This window comes from Monodelphis domestica, chromosome 7, assembly GCF_027887165.1.
Source record: "Monodelphis domestica isolate mMonDom1 chromosome 7, mMonDom1.pri, whole genome shotgun sequence".
NCBI classification, from domain to species: Eukaryota; Metazoa; Chordata; class Mammalia; order Didelphimorphia; family Didelphidae; genus Monodelphis; species Monodelphis domestica.
In genome coordinates this window covers 177700479-177722595 of record NC_077233.1, presented here as the reverse complement: position 1 = coordinate 177722595, position 22117 = coordinate 177700479, and the positions used below count along the sequence as shown (strand labels likewise).

Here is a 22117-nt window from a genome sequence, read left to right as displayed (position 1 = left end):
TGGTCCTTGGGCAACAGATGTAAGAGTTATTCACTGGCAGAGTATTTGAAGTCTCTCCAATTTGACATGGCTTGCCAGAGCTTATTGCCCTATTTGTATAGCCTTAGCAAAGCCAGGGTGACTTCACAATGAGGCACTGCCGTTGGACTTCAGTGGGAGGTCATAAGAAGGGAAGAATCTCAGAGTGTTCTGAGATTCAAAAGGGATAACATGGGAAACACTTTGCAGACCTTAAAATACTCTATAGCTACTAGCCATTATTTTCTTTATAGTTGAACAATGGATATCTAAGGAACATTTGTTCAGTCATTTTCGGTTGTGTTTGATCCTTCTTCACCCCATTTGGGCTTTTCTTGACAAAGATTCTGGAGTTGTTTGCCATTTCCTTCTCTAGTTCACATTATGGATAAGAAAACTGAGGCAGACAAGGTTGATATCTGAAATACACTTACATCTAAAATAAATTCATAACTAAAAAGTTTGATATCTGAAATACACTTGTACCTAAAATAAATGTATATAAAGATATGTTTGATATCTAAAGATATAGTTTGTCCAAAATGTACTTTTACCTAAAGCATATTTTTGGTCTATCCCAAATATATATTTGATATATATGTATACATACATATATATTTTATCTATACAATGGATCTTTGGCACCGACTCCTTTAGACTAGAGAGTGTTCAAAGAAAGGGTCAGTCAGTATGGCACTAGTGCTCTGTAGTGGGAATGCTTTGTAGGCAAACAGCACACAAAGAAAACAAGAAGATTTTCAAGACTTTGCTTGGGCAACCTCTGTTGCCAGGATCTCTTTTGCAACCTTATCTGGGGCTCTTCTAGATGCAAACTTTATTATGATAGTCGCCCCCCCCCCCAAGTTTATGTTTGTCTGCCATATGAAAGCCATATAATTACATGGTTTTCCCAACTAGATTCTGTTATACAATCAAAGCACTGAATATTTGATTCTACCACACAGAAGCAAGTTATATAGAAACCCTGAAGGGTTTTATGCCCCCAAGTCTCTTGTAGACTTTATTCTAATAATTCTGATGAGTATGTGCATAAATGACCTTCTTGCTGGCTTGGTGATTATTATCTTCAAAATGAAATGAAGAAATGGATTTTGTTTTTCCCTTAGTTTGAGGCGAGGCGTAGGTGTTGTAGGATTCTTGAGTAGGAAGAATAAGAGAGATAGTTGGTCTCCTGTTTAGGAGACAGACAATCCTACTGGCATTCATTCAACTGTGCTTCCAGAATGGGTTTGTTCTTGTATTGGAAAAAACCATTATGATGGATCTCAGGGTCTCCTAGATTTCAGGAAAGATACATTTACTGTATGTGTGGTACAATCTGGGATTCTTGCTATTGGGGGAGGGGGAGTTCTGGGCTACAGTGGGCTAAGCCAATCAGGTGTCAGAACCATATCCATCATTAATGTGGTGAGTCCCAGGTAGGAAAGGACTGGAGAGGGATTGCCCAAGTGGTAAACTGCCCCAGGTTGGAAGGGGAGCACACTCAGCATGCTCTCTGAATCTAAATAGCTATCACTTTTGCAGCATGAGCAAAAGAGGGAGGCTCAGAAAAACAGTGAGCCCAAACTTCTACCTTGCCTTTGTCCATTGTTTTTTCTCTCTCGTTGTGATATGATTTAAGAAAGATCTAGCTTATATCTCTAAGGGTCTTCTCCTGTGAACCAAATAACCACAATTGCTACTGTATGTTTAAATGTTGATTTTTTGGAGAGCTGGATTTTAAAATAGTTTTGTTGAATCTAAATACTTACTGGTTATTCACAGGCATGTGTTCCCCTCCAATCATCATCCTTGAATTGTATAACCCATTCACTATTTCTTGTATCTTTATTCTTTTTCTATTTCATGGCAACAGATTTCCTCTTTTCACATGGAGTTTTTCAGGATTATTTAAGTGACCACACTTCCATATCTTGAGGTCAGAAATTTTGGTCTTAAAAAAAAAAAGCCTTTCTTAGTTCCACTTTTTAAAAGGATATGGACTTTCTGAATGTATGGACCCAGTAAACACTATTCAAGGGATGATCACCAATAGAAGTTAAAGCTGACCATTTGGGTGAAAGTGGAAGAAGACAGCAACTGTATGTTTAAAAGTTGATCTTTGGAGAGCTGGATTTTTAAAAAGTTTATATACACACACACACACACACATATAAATACCTTTGGTAAGGTGGTATGTGTCTACATCTGACCAATATGTCGTCCTGTTGGTGCCATCTTATTCATTATATATATATTCACTTTGAGATTTTAAGGCACATCTACCTAAATTTCTTTCTATAGAATAAACATCTGCAAGATTTGTACTGTGTGAAATAATTTCTTTTAACTAAGCCATATAGTACATACACATATTTTTAGTGTTTCCCTAAGTTTTCCCAAATGGTGATTAGTATGCAGCGAGCTAGGTAAGTCTGGGTTTGTCACAGGAGAATCATAAAAAGTGCCAAGAGAACAACTGTTCCCTTTCAATAGAAAACAAACATGTCCCATAGAATACAAATAACATTAATGAGAACGTTCAAGTTTCACCAATAATTCTTAAGGCTGCACATACTTTGAGTTAAAGATTGAACCGTCCTTTTGAGAAGATCTGGGAGAATCAGAAAACACTTCTGACACACCACAAGACTGTCATTTACTCAGTATTTTTCATTGATATCTCAGTGATTTCTAAAGATCACAAGAAAAAAAAAACTGTTTTTCAACAAAATGACTAGGTTGCAACTCAATTTCCAAGAGATCACTTTCAGAAGACTGTGGAATATTAAAGAAATGGTGTAATGAGAAGCAGGAATATATGTATAGATAATTTTATATGTATATGTCTTTATATATTCTTTGGTGCTCCAAGGCATAAACCAGCAAAGGCATGAATTATGAATGGGAACACATTGCTAATTGTGGGCTAGAGTTTCCAAAGAGAAGAAAAATATATTTGTATGGGTTCAGAGGAATGTCAGCTAAAGGAGAAGAAAAAAAATCTTTCCAAAAGGCAGGGGAATTTTTCAGTGGTTTTTATAAAGACTGAAGGTAGGTCAGTTAATTTCCGATCATTCTGCCATCAAATTATAGTCCTAAGTGACAAAAATAAGTTAGCCTGACCAGACATTTGTATCTCTTTGCTTTTATAAAACCATTTGGCTAGGGCAATAGGGTGTGACAAATACCCGCAAAGAACTTGCCTTATACCTTGAAAAGCTGTGGTCCACTCAATTTCTTTTGAAAGTTGTTTACTTGTGAAGTTGCTCTCTGGCATTGGGAAATATTCCAGGCTCAATTTCAGATCTCCACTTTTCCCCACCAGAAATGATAGTACCATCCAATTAGATGGGTAGTTACCCTGATACAAGCTTGCACATTACAGGCCATTTCCCCCTCTGTGTGAACATTTCTATATGTCTAATTTTCTTAGGAAAGTATCAGAAATCTGTGTCTGTTCCTTTGACTCTTCTCTCCTTCAAGCTCAGTTATTGTTCCATTTATGTCAGACATTGGGATATTTTTCCTTATGGCATGCAGAAATATGCTACAGTGCTCTAGGATGAGTACGTTTTTATTTGGCTAAAACAAGTTTTGGAAAGTAAACTGAAAATGAGAAGAAAACAGTTCGGGTCTCTCCCACCTCCCCCACCGGTGACACCCAAGTCTGGTTCAATTTCTTAAGTAATTGGAGCTGGTTTCATTTAATTCTTGGGAAAGGTAATTCACTAAAGGGAAAGTTACTGGCCTGAGTGTGAAAGCACCTGCAAAAAATGAGTCATTTCAAATCCTGGGCATGGATCTACTGCTGGGCAGGGAGTAAAACAATATGAATGCAGTATTCTTCTTGGAGAGAATGCAGGTGCAGTGGCATACCCCAGTAATGTGTCTTTGCAAATGTTTAAGAAACAGTAAAAAGGCAAAATGACTCTGAACACCAACTTACATATACCTTTTCAGACTAAGCTTTTATTTTTAATATTACAAACCAGTTTTCTTTATTCACAAACCACTGTAGTGATATAAACACTAATTTCTAAAGACAGATATACACATTTTCTGGGTTTGCAGATTTTTTTTTGTTGTTTAGAAGTCACTATATGCCACACATGGTATTAATTTTTCCCCATAATTCATAATATCAGTAGTTATTTATATAAGTGAAAACATTCTCAATATATACTGTAAAAAAAAAAACCTTTTTTCTTACATCTCAGACATACATTTTAAAATGACTTATTGGAGTCTTGTAGGAGCTTTCTAAACAAAATATTCTGCATCATTGGTTGGCACCCACATCTTTTAAATAATTTTATTAAAACTACTTAAATCATGAGGGGAAGTATATCTCAGAAGTGGAAATCAAAATCGCAAATAAATTTGGCTATTACCAACACATTTATTATTTCATGTGTGTGATTCCAAAAATAGATGGCATTTCCACGTTTCATTTGAAGCTACTTAGGAAAAAAAATTCCCCATTTTATTGTTGCAACTGGGATGCCTTAGCATTTTAATAAATTTAACTTCCTCAAAAATATTATCCAGGCCACTTGTCTTTTCACACATTTGGTTTTCCAGGTGGAGGAATGAGCATGTCATATTAGTTTTCTATCATTCCCCAACCAGTGGCAAATTAATGTCATATGCCATCTTTTTGTTCGTTAACATCTTTCTCTTTTCAAGATCGTTTATTTTCAGTCTTAGATATCAATGCTACAGAAACTTTGTTTTCAAATCTTGTGAAACTTTATTGATGGTTTATTGTCCAACCGATCATACTGCATGCACATACGATGACAAGAGGAAGCTGGATCACAAACACTTTTTTTTTTGTTTTTTGTTTTTTTGTTAAAGCAGAGTTGTTATAGCAAGTTGGCAGGTTCACAGCGGTGAGTTGATAACTTACTAAAGTGCATGCCCTTGGGCATGCACTAGTACACATGAGAATATAACTATTAGCAGCAAAACTGCATCGAGACAGTTTTCTGCTTTATTTATTTAAATACAAAAAACAGGAAGACCCGTGACAAACACCCCAACTCAGGTTAACTTGTAAACAGGACAACATGGAAAGAGTCCAAACATATGCACAGACAAACTGCAAGTTTTTCAACTGTGTTTGAATCTGCCACCTTGGCCCCTTCCACAGGTTAAGTGGATGAGCTTCCGAGCAACCCAGGTGTGTGTCACTTGCGTGCATGATGCTTTAATAAGGAGAAGGTGGCCCTACTTTTGCTCCCACTTGAAATTTGTCCTGGGCCTGATGATGAATGAAAATGGGATTGGTTTGGAAATTTTCTTTTTTTTTTCACTCTTTTTATTTTATTTTATTTTTTTTTTGGAGGGGGAGGGATATGGAAGGGAGGGGACAGGTTGTCACGGATTGAAAAATTGCAGATTGTTTACACGACACAGTCATGTTTCAAAAAGTACCAAGCTGATGAAAATACCATGATTATCTCTACTCAATGATTGCAATACTTGTAAAATGCTTATATAAATTTGAATATGATTATCATGTAATTCCATAAAAATGATACGTCTGTCTCTAACAGTTGTTCTACTAGGCTAAATCTAAAGCTTCATAGGCTGTGTTTCTAGAACTTAACAACTCCACTGCACAGATGTAAATTTTATACATTTTTTTTTTACTGGTACAAAGAATTTAAGTTTTTATTACTTTCTTTTTTGGAAAAAAAGAAAAAAATAGAAACAGTGCTTTTATCACCTTTTTATTAATGTTTTTTTTCCCTCCCATAATATAAAAGTCAGCAATGATATCAATAATTTATTATACTGGAAGAAATATAAAAAGAATGCTTATTAATGGCCTAACTAGCAGTTTTTGCCTAAATAACTAGTTATGGTTAAATAGCTGAATGCTGCCTGGTGGAATGGTTTAAAAGGGTGGGCTTGGACAGCTTTAATCAGATTTTGTATGTACAAGTGTCTCTAGAAGCACCCCCTATAACAACATAACCTTTGGCTTGGAACAAACAAGTGAGTAATTTACGACATTTGATAAATGATAGTTGGTGCAGTGGGGCCCGTTTTAGCTTCATCAATTTAATAACTTTTTTTTAGCCAGCCCCCCTCCCAATCCCTTTATCCCTGACTCCCTCCCACCCTCCCTTTTCATAAACTAAAATAAATGTAGATGCAGAAAAAATGACTACTGTAGTCACTTACACTCTTACAAAACATGTGATAACCCCAATAGCTTAATATTCAGCATATATAATTCATTTACATGATATAGCACTCTTGATTGTGGCCCTAAAACAGTTTTTATTCATATCTAGCAGCTTTCTAGATCAACCACAAAAACTTCTACAGCCAGCAATCAAACTACGGAACCTTCAGAAATTAAAGACCCACAATATTAAAATACACAGAACAAAATATCTGAGGTATAAGATAAAAAATGTAATTTTTTTCCTCTTTTTAGAGTTGCTAAAATGATGCACTACTGCATGTATTGCAATACCCGGGCCTCGGAAAGCTTCCTTTCTCCCCACATTGGAAGGTTTTTATGGTTTTGTCATTTAGTATGGAGCAAAACGGCTGTATCCCCCTCGGTATATACTAGCCTGTAATGAAGAAAGAACGAGACCCACATCATCAGCATGGCTCCTAGTCTTGGCATCAGTCAAGGGTGCAAAAGCATTCTGAAACAAAGCAATTTGATGGATTGTTTTTTACATTTTACTTTTTTAACAAGTGGATTAGCAAAAAGCCTAATGTTTAAAATTTTAAAAAAAGAAAAAATGAAAAATAAGCAGAAAGTGCATGGGAGGCTTTGGGTGTGTTTCCCTCCCCAAACTCTACACTAGTGTACTTATAGACCCTAAAAAGGGTGACTCAGAGTATAATTGTTCTGAACAAGCCAACTCTGAGGGAAATTTTATTTCAAGAAATCCCATTATAATGAAAATATGGAGAATCGGTATAACCAAGAGACTTCCAAGCCCCAGGAAATAGTCCTCTTTGCAGAAGAAAGAGATGAGATGCTGGAATTTAATCTTAATAAGATTTTGATTTTGAACAGTCTTTTGGAATTTAAAGTGAGGGGAAGCGACTTAAAATTAAAGGATAGAAAGCTGTCTATTTATTTGTCTCTACTATTGTAGACTGGACCCCAATTACCTTTTTTTTTCTGCCTTGAAGGAAAAAAAGTTAATATAGTTGGTAGAATTCAAATAGTTGGTTGATTGACTAAATTAGACTTTTGTCTATCACAACCTCCAAACTGGTTTTAGTGCAACTACATCAAGGCAGAATGGGGTAGGGACTAAAATAGTATGAGATAGTAGAGAGAACACTGGATTTGGAATCAAAAGATGGCTTTAAGTGATGGCTCTGCTCCATAATACCCATAGGACACCATCTCTCCACCCTTTAGTTTCCTTGCATATAAAACAAATGCTTGAGTTAGACTAGATCAAGAATTCTCAACCTTTACTTTGCATCTTGACTTCTTTTGGTAAGGCCTCCTCAGAAAACTGTTTTTTTAATGCATAAATAAAATAAATAGGATTATAAAGGATACATTCACATTAAAAGAAAGATTATATATATATTATATATATATATATTTTTTTTTTCTATTCAAGTTCAAGGGCCCACTGAAATTTATCCATGGAATCCTTGGCAGTCACAAGGTTAATAATTCTTGGTTTAATCTGTAAAGCCTAATCTAAGTCTAGTTCTTATTATCTAGCCTGTATGACAAGTCATTCATTCATAGTATTATTTTTTAAACCCTTTCCTTCTATCTTGGAATCACTACTGTGTATTGGTTCCAAGGCAGAAGAGCAGTAAGAGACAGGCAGTGTGAATTGACTTGCCCAGAGTCACACAGTGAAGAAGTGTCTGATTTGAACCCACGACCTCCCATCTCTAATCCTGGCTCTATCTACTGAGCCACCCAGCTGCTCCCTCATTCATATTATTTTGAGTCAATGCTAGCTCTAGTGCTAGCTTGGGCAGTTCTTCACCTTATCTCTTCTTGGTTTCTAAATAGGTAGAAAGGAAGTTCAAAAGGACTTTGAGAGGTGGTGGAGGAAATAAATGAGTTGATTGAGTAAGTTTGTGCTGGCCATATTTTTAGAACCAAACCAAAAAGTCATTTCCCATTATGACTTACAATGCACAGATCATGGCACTTAACTGATTATTTTCTCTTGCAAAAGTCCTGGCAATTCAATTGAAAAGCGAGTAGGATGTGTTTCTGAGATGGGATTGAAATCTCTGACTGTATGCCCAAAGTATTGTGGTGATTGCATACGCTTCCTTGTGATGCACACATCTTACTGGACTCGGGATTTTTAGTGCATAGAATTTCACACAAGTACAAGCAAGTGAACCCCCACCCTGACCTCCCACAGTTATCCCCTCCCCAAACAGAAAAATAATAAGCACGACCAAGATAATTCATTCTAGGGATACTCATGAGCCACACACTCACACACTCACACACTCACACACACACTATGTTCCTCTCTATTTTCTTTCTTGGGCGGCTATCATTTTAAACATGAACTGTAATATGGGAGGAGGAACAGTCAGGTTTTCAGCTGCCTGACAGCAGAGGCCTGGAAGTCTGCAGCTTAGCTCCTCGGTAGTCTGTGGTGGGACTTGAACCTTGGGGCTATGTGAATGAAAAGCAAGGAAAAAAAAAAGAAAAAAAAGTTCTGCATTGACACTGCATTCCGTTAGTGATGGATTTAATTATCAAAATGACTAATTATTCCATTAAGGTAAGTGCTCAGCTAGGTGATACTTGCAAAATTAGAAATATAATAACTTACATGCACTACATTGCCAAGAAATTAAGACATTTATCAAGTTTACTGGGAGGATTAATGTGGCATTTTAGCTGCCGTTAGCACAAGAGACAAATTCAATTAAGGGAAAGTGAGAAGACGTCAACCATGCTAAGATTCCAGCGGGGGGAAGGGGAAGGGAGGGAGGAAGGAAGGAAGGAAGGAAGGAAAGGAGGAAGAGGAGGAAGCAGTCACTCACCATGGCACCAACGCCGTAGGTGGGGGCTGGAGCAAGTGTGTGGTGGTAGGGGTCGGCAGCATAAACTCGTCCGTAACTGAAAGGCAAGCACAACTAGAGATTAATCAATAAAAAGGGTTTATCCAAAAAACCCCAAATACCCCCCCCAAAACAAAAGAAAAATGTGGAGGGGGAAGGATCTTTAGAAATCAGAAATGCCAGGATTGTATTCTATTCTATTCTACAATTCCACAAGGAGATGCCTTTGTGTAGATTTTACTGCTTATCTAGCTGTCTCTGAGGTTCTAAGGAAAATGGGCAGGGAGAGAATGACTGACTTTGAAGAGCTCTTGGAAGAAGTCAGCAGGAATTTCCCCCTTCCCCTATTTTAAGTTTTTATGGTGATGTCGCAGGGCCAAAATGGGGATAAATCTCATTTGGGGATATTGGTATTAGAGTGATAGAGATCTCAAAGGTAGAGGTTTCAGGGGCAGTTAAATGACTCCATGGATTGAAAGTCAGGGCCAGTGATAGGTCTTAGGCTCAAATCTGACTCAGACACTTCCTAGCTGTGTGACTCTGGGGAAGCCACTTTTCCCCAACTGCCTAGCCCTTACCACTCTTCTGCCTTGGAACCAATACACAGTATTGATTCTAAGAGGGAAGGTAAGGGTTAAAAAAGAAAAGAAAGAAAGAAAGAAAGAAAGAAAGAAAGAGAAAGAAAGAAAGAAAGAAAGAAAGAAAGAAAGAAAGAAAGAAAGAAAGAAAGAAAGAAAGAAAGAAAGAAAGAAAGAAAGAAAGAAAGAAAGAAAGAAAGAAAGAAAGAAAGAAAGAAAGAAAGAAAAGGCATCTTTGATGGATCTGGAAATGTTATTTCAACTCCAGCTGGAAGTGAAGATAAACATTCAGTAAAACAAAATGTTATTATCTTGATATAAAGAACATATACATGCCATTTAAAAGAAATCAGCCTCTAGCCTTTGCCTTCCCCAACATTCCATCCCCCTCCCCAGCCAAAAACCAAAACATTTTGGGCTTTGAGGGTCATGTCTAGATATTATTTACTGTTCCCCCCCAAAATAGTTTTTCTTTTTTAAAGCTGAGATAACCATGCTAGATTTTTGAACCTGTCATCCCTGAAATCTGATGCTGATGACTTAATGCTGAGGGACTGGAGGAAGAGCAGATAATAACAGCCATAGGGATTGAACTTGTGATTTCATTAGCATAGGGACTTCCAGCTGCAGAAACTCCCCCTACCTGTTGGTGCCTTCTCTGTAACATAGTTTGGAATTGTCCGGGGGCAATGGGAAGTAAGTGACTTGTCCAGTTGTCTGGTTGAATCCAGATCTTTTTGGCCTTCAGGTTAGCCCTCTACTCACTATCTCAGTGTCTCTCTAGTTAATAATAGTTTACTTTTATATAGCACAATAAAATTTACAATGAACTTTACACAAATCATCACAATTAACCCTCACATCTATCCTATGAGGTTTTAAAAAATCCCAACACATGCATAGCTTCCTTCTGTCTTAGAACCACTAGGCAGAAGATCCATAAGGGCTAAGCAACTAGGGTTAAGTGACTTCCCCAGAGTCACACAGTTAGGAAATGTCCGAGGTCATATTTAAACCCAAGACTTCCCACCTATAGGCCTGGCTGTCAGTCCACTGAGCCACCAATGCCAATATCCCCAAATGAGATGTATCCCTTTTTTGCCCTACTACATTACCATAAAAATTTCAAACAGGGAAAGGGCCAAAATGGAGTTTTGGGGGGCTTTAATACAAGTAGTAAAGTTATCATTTTATAGATGAGAAAACTGAGGCTCAGAGGTTGTGACTTCCCCAATGTCATAAGGCTTTTTAGTAGAAGAGACACTCTAGAAGCCAGGTTTTATCCACCCAAAACCCTTGTTCTTTCTGCTACAAAGAATAAAACTAATCAGTGTGTTGTAGTAACCTAAAGATTTCTTTTGTTTCTCTCCAAAGCATATAGCACAGGGTTCCTAGACATAATGGACATTTGCTGAATGACTGTAGATCTGCCCAACTTCTTTCTCAAGTCATTTTGATGTTGCTAATTCACATATTTGTGAAGCCACACTGGGATGCTGTACTTCTCAAGCTTCTAAACAAGAAAGACTCATCCTTAAAAGGGCAGAAGAACCAACGTTGATAATGGTAGAAAGAGAGAAGTTATTTCTATCATTATTAACTATCAAGGCTAGTCAGTCTCTACACCCTTTTTCTCAATTCCTGATCCTTCCTCCCCTCTCTAAAACTCACCTCTCTAGGCTTATTCAGGAAAGCCATCCAGGAAAACAGAAGTGGTGGGATGAATCACAACCCCTGGGAATGCCCTTCCCACCTTCCTCCTTCTCTCTACTGCTACAAATACTTCTAGGTTACTTAATTGTGTCTTAGAATCAATACTAAATGTCTATTCTAAGGGAGAAAAGTGGTAAAGGATAGACAACTAGGCTTAAGCAACACGACTAGGGTAAAATAACTTTTAAGTGTCTGAGACCAAATTTGAACCCAGGATCTCCCAACTCAAAGCCTGGGACTGTATCGACTGAGTCATCCCTTTCCACCATTTTGCAACTGATTTTTCTTCCTCCCCCATTTGAATTTAAGCTCCTTGAGACTATAGTCAGTCTTGTTTGTTTGAATTTATATACCCAGCACTTAGCACAGTTCTTTACTTGATGAATGCTTTTTCATTCTTTCATTCATTCATTACTCATTCATTCTTTTATCTCTCAATGAATGCAGGCTCACTGCTGCCTGTTTACATTGGAAGACTATTGTAGGTGGAACTGTTTAATTGGGCATTTAGTTGAAATGAATGACCTCTCATGCTTAGCTCAGTTCTTAGATTCTCACATAGTAGACAGAGTGCTGGATTTAAAGTAAGGGACATCTGAGTTCAAATCCTGACTCTTACACTAATTATATGACCATGGGTAAGTCACTCAATCTCACTAAGCCTTAATTTTCTCATCTGTAAAATTAATGGTTGTTTTAGATGGTCTTAAAATCCCTTCAAGCGCTAATGATCTTGTAGGAAATTTTCTGAATTTTATCAGATTCTTATAATACAAGTCTCTCTTCAAGGCATAGAGGTGACACAGGGTGAATGGTGGGTCTGGTAGCCAAAAGTTATAGCTTCAGGAAAACCTGGGTTCAAATGTAGACACAGAAACTTACTAGCTGTGACCCTAGCAAACTCACCAAAATGAAGATAAGAACATTTTCCAAACACGGTTATGAGGATCAATGAGACAATATTCGTAACGGAGATCTCATAGGGTCTGGCACATAGTAGTCATTTAATGAATGGTAATTCCATCCATACACCCATTAAACCTCTATCTCTAATCTATCATCAGCTGTGAATATAATTAAACTCTTTGTAAAATAGCATTCTTTCAAGGAGTCTTCCCTAGATCACAGCTAGTTCATAGTCTAGGCAGGATACGTACCAGCCTCAGAGCCAAGAGTGCTTGATACAGGATTATCCTTATTTTCATGAAGAAACGATAGGTCGGTTAATGAAACATTCTTGAATCAGATATTAAGTTTGATAGAGTGGATGCCACTTGTCAAGAGACCTATTGCTTTTAGTCTTGGTTCTGTTTTCCCTCCCAATTCATTTTGCAATGTTGTAAAAGACAAATCTTGAGTTTCTTCATCTGTGTAAAGAAGGGGCTGGACTAGATTGTCTCTATTGTTCCTTTCAACACTAATATTCTATAATTTGGAGATGTTTCTTTACTGGCTTCAATTTCTCAATGAAATTTAAGAATATTCAAACCCTGCCATCATTTTTTTCTTTACTTTTGGCTTTCCATCAAAGATATTTCCCTAAAGGGAAAAGAGAATGTCCTCAAGATCAGAGGGCCAATAAGAATGTCATGGTCACTCTCCAAATGAACAAAATATTTTACTGAACCTCATATGCACCTATGAAAAACACTTAATGAAAACTCTGGTTTCAGAAACAATGTCTACTTTTATACAAAGTTGAGAGGAGGGAAATAGAATAATAGTAACAATTTTTTTTCATAAAAATAGATATGATCACTGGTTCCTGGAAAAATATACTTATAAGGATTGTTTTTTTTTTACATATTTTCTCACTTGTGAAGGTTCATACTACACACAAAAACCATAAATTCAAATCTTTTCAGGCCAAATCCAGAAGTCCTAGAAAACTTTGTATGACAACAAACGCTGGTAACAAATTTCTCAGAAAAAGAGACCATAAAGGAAATGTAACTTTTAAATTCTTGAAAATGTTGGTTTTAAATAAATTAAATACTTCCCACACACATGCATTCTAAAGTAGAAAACAATTCTGCAGCTTGCACAAAATTAAAGAAAATCAACACCTTTTTAAAATTACATATTCTAGATGTAAAACATTACTTATAAAAATGCTGGGGTCCTAGCCTATTATGAAGAGTCCAGGGTAACTATTTGGCAGCATAAGCTACTAAGAGGGGAAAAAAAAGCAGGACTGAAATAGTACCCTGTAATGAATAGACTTTTTTCTCCTCAGGGTGACCTCTACCTTCAGAATATGATGGTTTTATTATGATTAATAAATTTCATTTCCACAGAGGAAAAAGGAACAGTGTCAGCTTAAACTTAAAGGAAGAAGGCTTCTTTTTAAATGCTAATTTCTAAACATGCCCTTGTATGACACTAAAATTTAGACACAAGGTTATTAGGGAAGATTCGGACTCCAACATTACATTTGTGGCAGATATTCCAGGCATATCAATAACCTGATATCCTTATAGCAGGCTAAATGCTAACCAGAGGTACATAGCCAATTCCCTTACTTAAATAATAGTAATATGAGACTACTGTACGACCAAATTATGTCCTCAAAAGTAACAGGGATTGAGTTCACTTATATTTTTTTGAAGTTTTTGGTATTTCTTTCCCCTTTCATTGAGATTAATCATAAAGTAAGTGTGCAGTATAAATTAAGGATAGCTTATCTTTTAACTATGAAAATTTAAAGCACAAATTTAGGAAATGCAGAGGATTGGACTGTGGGATTTAATGAAAGTTACAAGGGGAGAGGGAAGAAGACAAATGAGTGAGGAATGAGAAAGTAATTTAAGTATGAAAGTTCCTTCTTGATTTATTTCCTAGTGTTTCTAATATTACCCTTGATAACAATACTTTGACCCTTCTCTGAGGTTTTCAGAAGTAAGTTTTCTCTATATTGGAGATAGGAAGCCCACAATTTCACAAAATCCCAAAGAAACCACTATTTTGCAAGGTGATCCAGTGAGTTATTTTTGCAAATACACTTGCAGAATATCAAAGTGAAAAAAAATTAAATTATTTCAAATTGCAAATAACTTGTTTTCCTTGGCTAGTATAATAGGAATCATCTAGCAAATATGCTTGATGTAGTTTCACTATAGCACAAGCTGGCAAAGCATGGAATCTCAAATAACACAGTATCTCAATCTCAGCCAAGGTGCTCAGTTTTCAGGAATATCTGAATGTTCTTGATATAGTTCGGGTTTACCACCTGTTCCTCCAGCATGGGCACGATGGTAGCTCTCAAAAGACAGTTAAATCTATTTAAGTATATGCCCACAATCTCTTGTTTTTGATGCTGTTAGTAAGGGGAATCAAACATGTCCACTGATGGTAGAAAAAGGGCTTGTATCTGGGGGCCCACAAACTAAGCTCAAATAAAGCATATATTGTTATGCTTCTTATTTCTCAACAGCTGAATTACTGGGATCTGAATAGTCACTTAAAAGGCAGTCAGCCTCACTATAATATCTTCTTGCCAAGTGAATGTGAATCCATTTGGCAATCTGGAACCAGCTCCTGAAGGCACAGACTGTGTCTGTTCTTTCATCCCCATTTCCTTGGGAGGATTTAAAGATGTTCTGATCAAAATCATATGGAATTTTAAGATCATCTTCTAAATCCAACTAACTATAAATTAAGTGGGAAAATCTGGATATTAGAGCAGAATCAGTATTCTAATGTCCCTGTTTTCCAAAGCTAACACTATAACACCCCTATGACACTTTCTATGGTTAGAAAAGAAAATGCAATGAATATTCCTTGCAAAATGATATGAATGCAGAGCAGCAGAATAGGTGCTATAAGAAGAAGCTTTTCAAAAGAGTTATCTGTGTTACCCCCTTCCTCAACAGTACTTAGAGCAGTAAGTGAAACAACTCACATTGGCTATATCTTACCAAAGAATTGTTTTTGGGGAATTAGAACAGACAAAAACTTAAGTTTCAGAACAATGATAAATAAGAGAATGGGGATCAGATTAACTGATGTGGTATGGAGTCTCTCCTCTATAATCCCCTTTAGCTACTCACTTACCCACCTGGTATTTTATGCTCTTCATTCACCACCTGGGGATGCCACTGATTCAGGGTCCTGTGGTGCAGGAAGGGGAATCAGATATGCTCTTCCCTCCATGAGGCAGCTAGAGCATCTCTGCCACAGCTAGATAACTTGCCTAATATGGAGGCAGCATGTAAAAGTATCCTGGAGGGTACAAATGGGATTGTCCCATTTCTGACCACAGATCAAGCATCCAATTTGTACATTCTATACTGGGAACATGGAAACCTTGGAGGGAAGGAGGGTGCTTCTGTCATCTTGCTCTGTGAAGCCTGAGAACCATTTTAGGGAACTTGGATAAATGCAACAAAGTGTAAGCACATCCCAAACTTCTTAAGTAGTTGCTATTTTGCAAACACTCTTTTAGTTATACCTATGTAGCTATTTTTGTTTAAATAAGTTATCAAAGCTGTCATGAGAGAATTTTAGGTAGCATATAAATGTCTAATTCTATTCAAAGGTGAATTAGAGTCCTCAACAAGGTATGTTGGGAAATTCCAGGGCTCATTCCTGGGGTAAAGGCCACAAGGACTTCCTTGAGAAAAAAAAATGAAGGAGAGAAGGTGATGACACTTTCTATTCTCTTCTTCTGTCTTCCAGGTGGGCCCTTTTCCTAGGCTGATGAGACTTTAAAAAAAATAAGAACTCACATTTCTTCAGATCATTTAAAGTTTGAAAAGTACTATATAGACATTATCTCATTTTATTCTCAAAACAGTCCTGGGACATAGGTGTTATTATGGGCAGCACCTTTGGCAGAAGAGGTAACTGGAATGAAGTAAAACAACTTTCTCAGACTCACACTCTGTATTGAGGTAGGATTTGAATTCAAGTGTTCTGGATTCCAAGGCTTGAGCTCAATCCACTGTGATTCTGTTTCTTAAGAGAAAGTCAAATGAGACTTGTAGTAAACATCAGCCTAATCTGTTGACTTTTTTTTACAGTTATTTTCCTTTTGGAACATATGATTTGGGGTGAACTGTTCTGCCTTCAGAATAGATCATGTCCCATGAGGGCTCTGGCTGCCTTTCTCAGGTGATGACAGTAAAGATCCTTGGTGGCTAGGAAAAAAGGGTCCAGAGCCAGACTGAATAGAGGGAGAAAAAAAGCTGACTTTTCTTTTAAGCCCTGAAAGGTTCCTGGGAGAGAGAAATTTGGAGCTCCTGCTCTATACTTGACAAACCATGTCATATTCTATCAGATACAGAGACAGAAGTACTTGCCCTGACTCTAACCCCAACCTGTCCAATTATAGGGAAAAAATGATATAGATTCTGATAATGCTTGCCTCATTGTTAATTAGTAATAATAAACAATTCAATAAGAACTTTAAACATTTTTTGAAGGCATAAGGCTTTTTGCAAAAGCACTCATCACTTTTGTTGTAACAAAGTCTCAGCAACCTACTTCTGCCTTGTGTCCTCAGTGGACACTAGAGTGATTTAAAAAAAAAAAACTGTGAAAGGTTATTTAACTAGGGTATGTTCATGCTGAAGGGATGCTTCATTGAATAATAGCAGATATTTGTAACACATGGACATATAAAGTACCCTTCAAGTCCCATCCTTAAAAAGCACTCTGATCTCAGCAGCTAGGGAATAACTTTCTCATTGGATGACTCTTAAGATGACAGATTGCCCAAGATGAAAACACATGCATACGGCCCCTTGAGAGATGTATGCAAACACTTACTATGTCTCAGTTGTGCTATAAGAAGACCTTTGAGTTGTAAACGTCCCATTAATAAATCATGAAACCCCAGCTTTATTGAGTTTCATCAGGTTAGCCCTTGTGACCAGCTACATAGACTGACCTACAATTGCACCTGAGGAAGGCAAGCTGTCAGAGAGATAATGGCAAATAGGTCTGCCAATGTTTCTACCACTAGGTGAGAAGGAAGAAAGGATTAATTGAACCTCCTTTCAGAAGAACATCGGATAAGTTGAGGGGTCACCGATACCAATCAGTTGATGCCACCATCTTGTATCTTTTGCTTTAACAATGGCCAGAGGCAAGAAGACGTTATAGAGTTCTCAGATGCTAGATGTCACAATTTGTTGTAGCAGTAAAATGCTTTTTCAAGAGTTATCAAAGGAACGTGTGAATAAAGTTAACTTAGGAATATTAGTCAAACACTCTCCCATCCCATCCTCGACAGAGATTGGCCATAGTTTTAATTGGAGAAAAGATGTATATACATTATAAGCACCAAAGTCACTAAAGATTACTTTTTTAAAATCTGTAAAAAGTTCTAACTTATCCTTCTTATGGAATTTATTTAGTGGAATTGTGTGGATTAAAAAAAAAAACAGTATTGCCAGGAAATTTTTTCAAATGTTGTAAACACTCCCAAGTGGAACAAAGGAAGAAATGAAAACAGATTTCCAAGATAACAGTGTGGTATTATCCAAAATCAACTTGGACGTATTTGAAATTCTATTACTATCAGCTACATAATTGACATTTACTATAATAATTTTCATTAATTGCAAATATTGCACAAATTCACGATTTTATACACTCAAGAGAAAAGCCTGCTTGTACTTACTAACCAGATCTCAGATCTCTGAAGAATAGGTGTGTCTGTGTATATATATATACCCACTATAGCTATATATGTATAGATGTGAAAAATAGAGCTACATATCAATTTACATATATGTGTGAATATGAATATATGTTTATGTTTATATTACATTATTCATCAAAGTCCCTTGCAGAAATGAGTTTTCAAAGTAAGGCAAATTTGACTCCATCATCATTTATAATCCTTATGAATACAATTCGAATCTTCTAATATGGAAACTAAAAAGTTGAGTAGAGATCCTAGTTTCTAGGTTTGTCTGAGTAGCCAGAAGGTATAACAGAGGATATGGCTCACAGGATCATAGAATAATAGATTTAGCTGGAATAGCTCAGAGACCATCTATTCTAATGCTTTTATTTTACAGATGAGGAAACTGAGGCCCAGGAATATTAAGTGACTTGTCCACAGTCACACAAATAGTGTCAGTGGAAGGATTTGGATCCAAACCCTATGACTCCATGGCTAAAGTTATTTTTTGTCTGAACAAATCCCTGACTTACCATATACCCAAGACTAAAAGGCCTAAAGTTCTCTGCTTTAGTTTTCTGGCATTTCTTTTCATGTAAGGCCACCTTCTTCCCCTCCTCTGACAATGTATTTGCTTCTTCCTTCTCTAGGTATTCTTCACATGTTTTCACTTTCCTTTAAAGATCATAGATTTAGAGCTGGGGGAGGCCTTAGAAACAAAACTCTTTCATTTTACCACTGAGAAAACTGGGACCTGTGGAAGGTAAGTACTTGGTGAAAGTCCCACAGCTAAGAAGCAGGTGGAAATGGAACCTGTTTCTGACTTCAGAGCCAATACTTTACTATACAGTGTTTTCCCAATTCCTCCTTACCAATGATCACTACATTATTCAGTCCTCAATCTGTACTTCTGAATAGTTGGTTTTTGCTTGTATATCCTTACCATTTTTTATAAAATGCATTTATACCCATTATTTTGTAAACTTCTTGAATGCAGGACTCTTGTTTGCTTCTTTTGGATTCCCCCAAAGCACCTAATACAATACTATATACATAGCAAACAGTCAGTAAAAACTTAATGAATGAACAAAGATTTCCTCATATGTAATGTGGGCACGCAGAAATGGAACTGGGCCTTATATACTCTGTGGAATAGCACTTTATCTATATATGTATATTATATAATCACACATAAAATATTTAAGATGTGAAAAAGAATACACAGCCAACTCCCAATTCAGTTCAAATATGGATCACCCAAAGGAAAATGTCAATCCCAGGCTAGGTTTCTCCTAACAAACATTAAGTTATACATAATCAGGAATTGCTAGGCTCCTTACAGTGACAGAAAATATGACAAGTAAGGTAAATCTGATATCAAATCACATAATGCATTTCAAAGGCAAACAGAAATGATCTTTGGATTATCTGTTGTTTTAGATTATCTGCATCACTGGCCCAGTTCATTAATAAAAATGATTGGGAATTGGCTGCATATATGCATGCATAAAATAGTCTGACACAAAGGCTATACTGATATAATTACTATTACTTGCAATTTATTATCCAAAAGATGTAATGCACATATTCTGTTGGGTCACTCAAGTCTGTGATTTACTCTGTGCTCCCTCAGAGCTCTTCTGAACCCCATACCACACCCTAGTTGAGAAGTAATGCTGTGCTCAGCACACCTCAGAAATGGCAGGATGTACTACCATAGAGAGGAAAAGAAATATGATGGTGTGCTCCACTGGGGCTATGGCTACAAGGCCATAGGGAAAAGAAAAGTCTAAGCCCATTAACTTGCACAATTACTTTAGGAAAAGATTCTTTAGCCATTGCAATTTTCAAGGATGCTGTTGTTGCCAGCACCCCCAAATTTCACAATTAGTCCCAAAACTCAAAGGAAGAATAACCACAAAGATGCTGAACTCACTTTTCTATTGATGGCAAAAAAAAAAAACCCAACAAAATCAAAAACAACCCAACTCTGAAAGTGTTTAGTACCTTAGGACACTTAATGTACACAAAAGACAAGTCTCTGAAGTCTAAAGATGAGAGCTTTTTGCAGTGTGCGAGGGTCTTTGTATGGGAGCAATATATTCACATTGAATCATATTTTTTATAGGCACACATATGAGAGGAGGTTTAGCTTGATCAAAGCCCAACCAAAATAATAAACTTGCTTCTCAACTCCCATTCATAATCATGGTCCATCTTCCACTACCATCAGCCATCCTTGACCAAATCCCATATTATCACATTGATTTGGGTGCAGTGAATCTGTAGTCTAAGCTGTAGGGAAGAATTCTTCTTTCCCCTTTGTATTGTCTTGAGCAGCAGTTGGCTTGTAAGACTGTGCCTTGATGTCAAAGAGGCTGAACCTATATAAATACAGAGGTAAGTAGGTAGACAGACTGACTAGTTTGTGTTTCTCTGGGTTAATGGTATGTTGCTTGAAAGAGATCACTGAAATTTGTATCCTTCTGGAGAAAAAGAATGGCATGACTGGAACCACAGACGATTTAGTGACCGGTATAAAGCAGCAAGGGCTAAGAAAATAAATGTCCCCATAAGTACAATGCTGTAAACCCAGAATGCTTATAAGACCAGTTTATTTTACAAGGCTAGAAAAAGCAAAATAGGCATTTCAGTATTCCCCTAAAAGAGGAACTATCAAAAATTATAACCTCTCCTTCAGGAAGCATGCAGTTTGGTACAACTTTGAAAGCTAAAGAAAATGATTACTCAGTTTTTTTTTGGCAATAAGATTTGGTTACATGGCTAAATCTATCTTTTGATTTAAGCTATAGAGATGACATTTTACATCTGGCCAAGTTTGCTGTCAGTGACAAGCATAAACAACACAAGCATTACAACTCCTTGTGAGAATTTCAGCCACAAATATCATCAGACACTGTAATCTGAGATTTGAATTAAGTGCTTGTAGTTATGAGTATCTCACATCTTATAGGGTGCCTTTAACTCTGGTGCGGGTATTAAGAACCTCAAGCCATGTCTCCTGGCCCTGAAACCCAAGCAAATATGAGTATATAGTTGGTCAGAAGTTAAGGACCTCATAGCAGTACTATGAAAGCAGTAGAGCAGTAAAGAGAGGTACATTTGTCCTTAAGAATTCCTATACAAGATTAAGGAAAGTGTTCCATTAGCAGGTGGACACACTAGGTATTCTGAGGATTTTCTAGGCATCCAGGAGTCAGGATTTATTCCTCCTAAGAAGCAGTCTGGCAAATATGTTCACGGTGCATCACAATTCATGTTGTACAAGTAAGTAAAAAAGTAAAAAAGACTGGCTATTTATTTTGGGTCCTTTAAGAAAGTGATGGACAATGGAAGAAACAATCTTCCAGGTGATCCATCTGGGGGACTTATTTACAAGAAGGACTCAAAACAGCAATGTTTAGAATTTTCCAAAGGCAGAACACATATTAATATTCCACTGAAGAAGCAATATGGACAAATTATCTTTCACTTCTACATTTAATTAGTATCAGTTCAGTGCCCTCTACTGTGGTAGGCAACCAATCAACTCCTTTTTATGACTTTCACCAAAACATTCTGCTCTTATAAAGGTGACAATTAGCAGATCTCCCCTACGTGACATTTCATGCCTAAACTTAACACATTCAAATAAAATAAATGGCAGTTTAGAAAATACAAACAATTTAAGAGGAGAGTTGCAAGAAATTAGCTGATATTTGAATTATAGTACATTTGAAAGGAAAATACCTAAAAAAGCAATTCCTCCTTTAATGGAATACACATTTTCCCCTTTTAAACATCTGAGGCAGTTAAAATCCTCTCCAACACAGAAGCCCAGGAAAAACTATTACATGTTTTAGTGAAGAGATAAAGGTCTCACCAGGTGTTGCAGAGGGCAACTGCATCCTGAGATCGGGTACTTAAGACCATTATCAAATTTGTTTTATACAAATGAATATATTGCACTGCCATTTAAAATTGTGTGCATAGGGGTGAAGGGTATCTCTCACAATATTAACTTGAGCTTTTAACCATTTTTGAACATTAAAAATGTCAAGTTCCCATCAGAGAATATAATTTCTGACCACAAAAGGATGTTATTGCACCATCTATTGTATATAGAAAT

The 22117-nt window shown here is 36.8% G+C and overlaps 1 protein-coding gene across 47 annotated transcripts in view; it reads right to left on the bottom strand.

Annotated features, from left to right (window-relative positions):
- Positions 1-3970: 3970 nt before the first annotated feature.
- Positions 3971-22117, bottom strand: part of RBFOX1 (RNA binding fox-1 homolog 1) — a 2817840-nt gene continuing 2799693 nt past the window's right edge. For 22 of the 47 annotated variants that reach the window (XM_056804031.1, XM_056804036.1, XM_056804035.1 and 19 more), the window contains 2 exons: positions 9049-9124; positions 6706-8674 (listed from right to left, as the gene is read on the bottom strand). In XM_056804031.1, coding sequence (XP_056660009.1) covers positions 8527-8674; positions 9049-9124 — 224 coding nt within the window. In that variant the 3' untranslated portion in view covers positions 6706-8526. The other 25 variants (XM_056804034.1, XM_056804033.1, XM_056804032.1 and 22 more) reach the window with 3 other exon arrangements.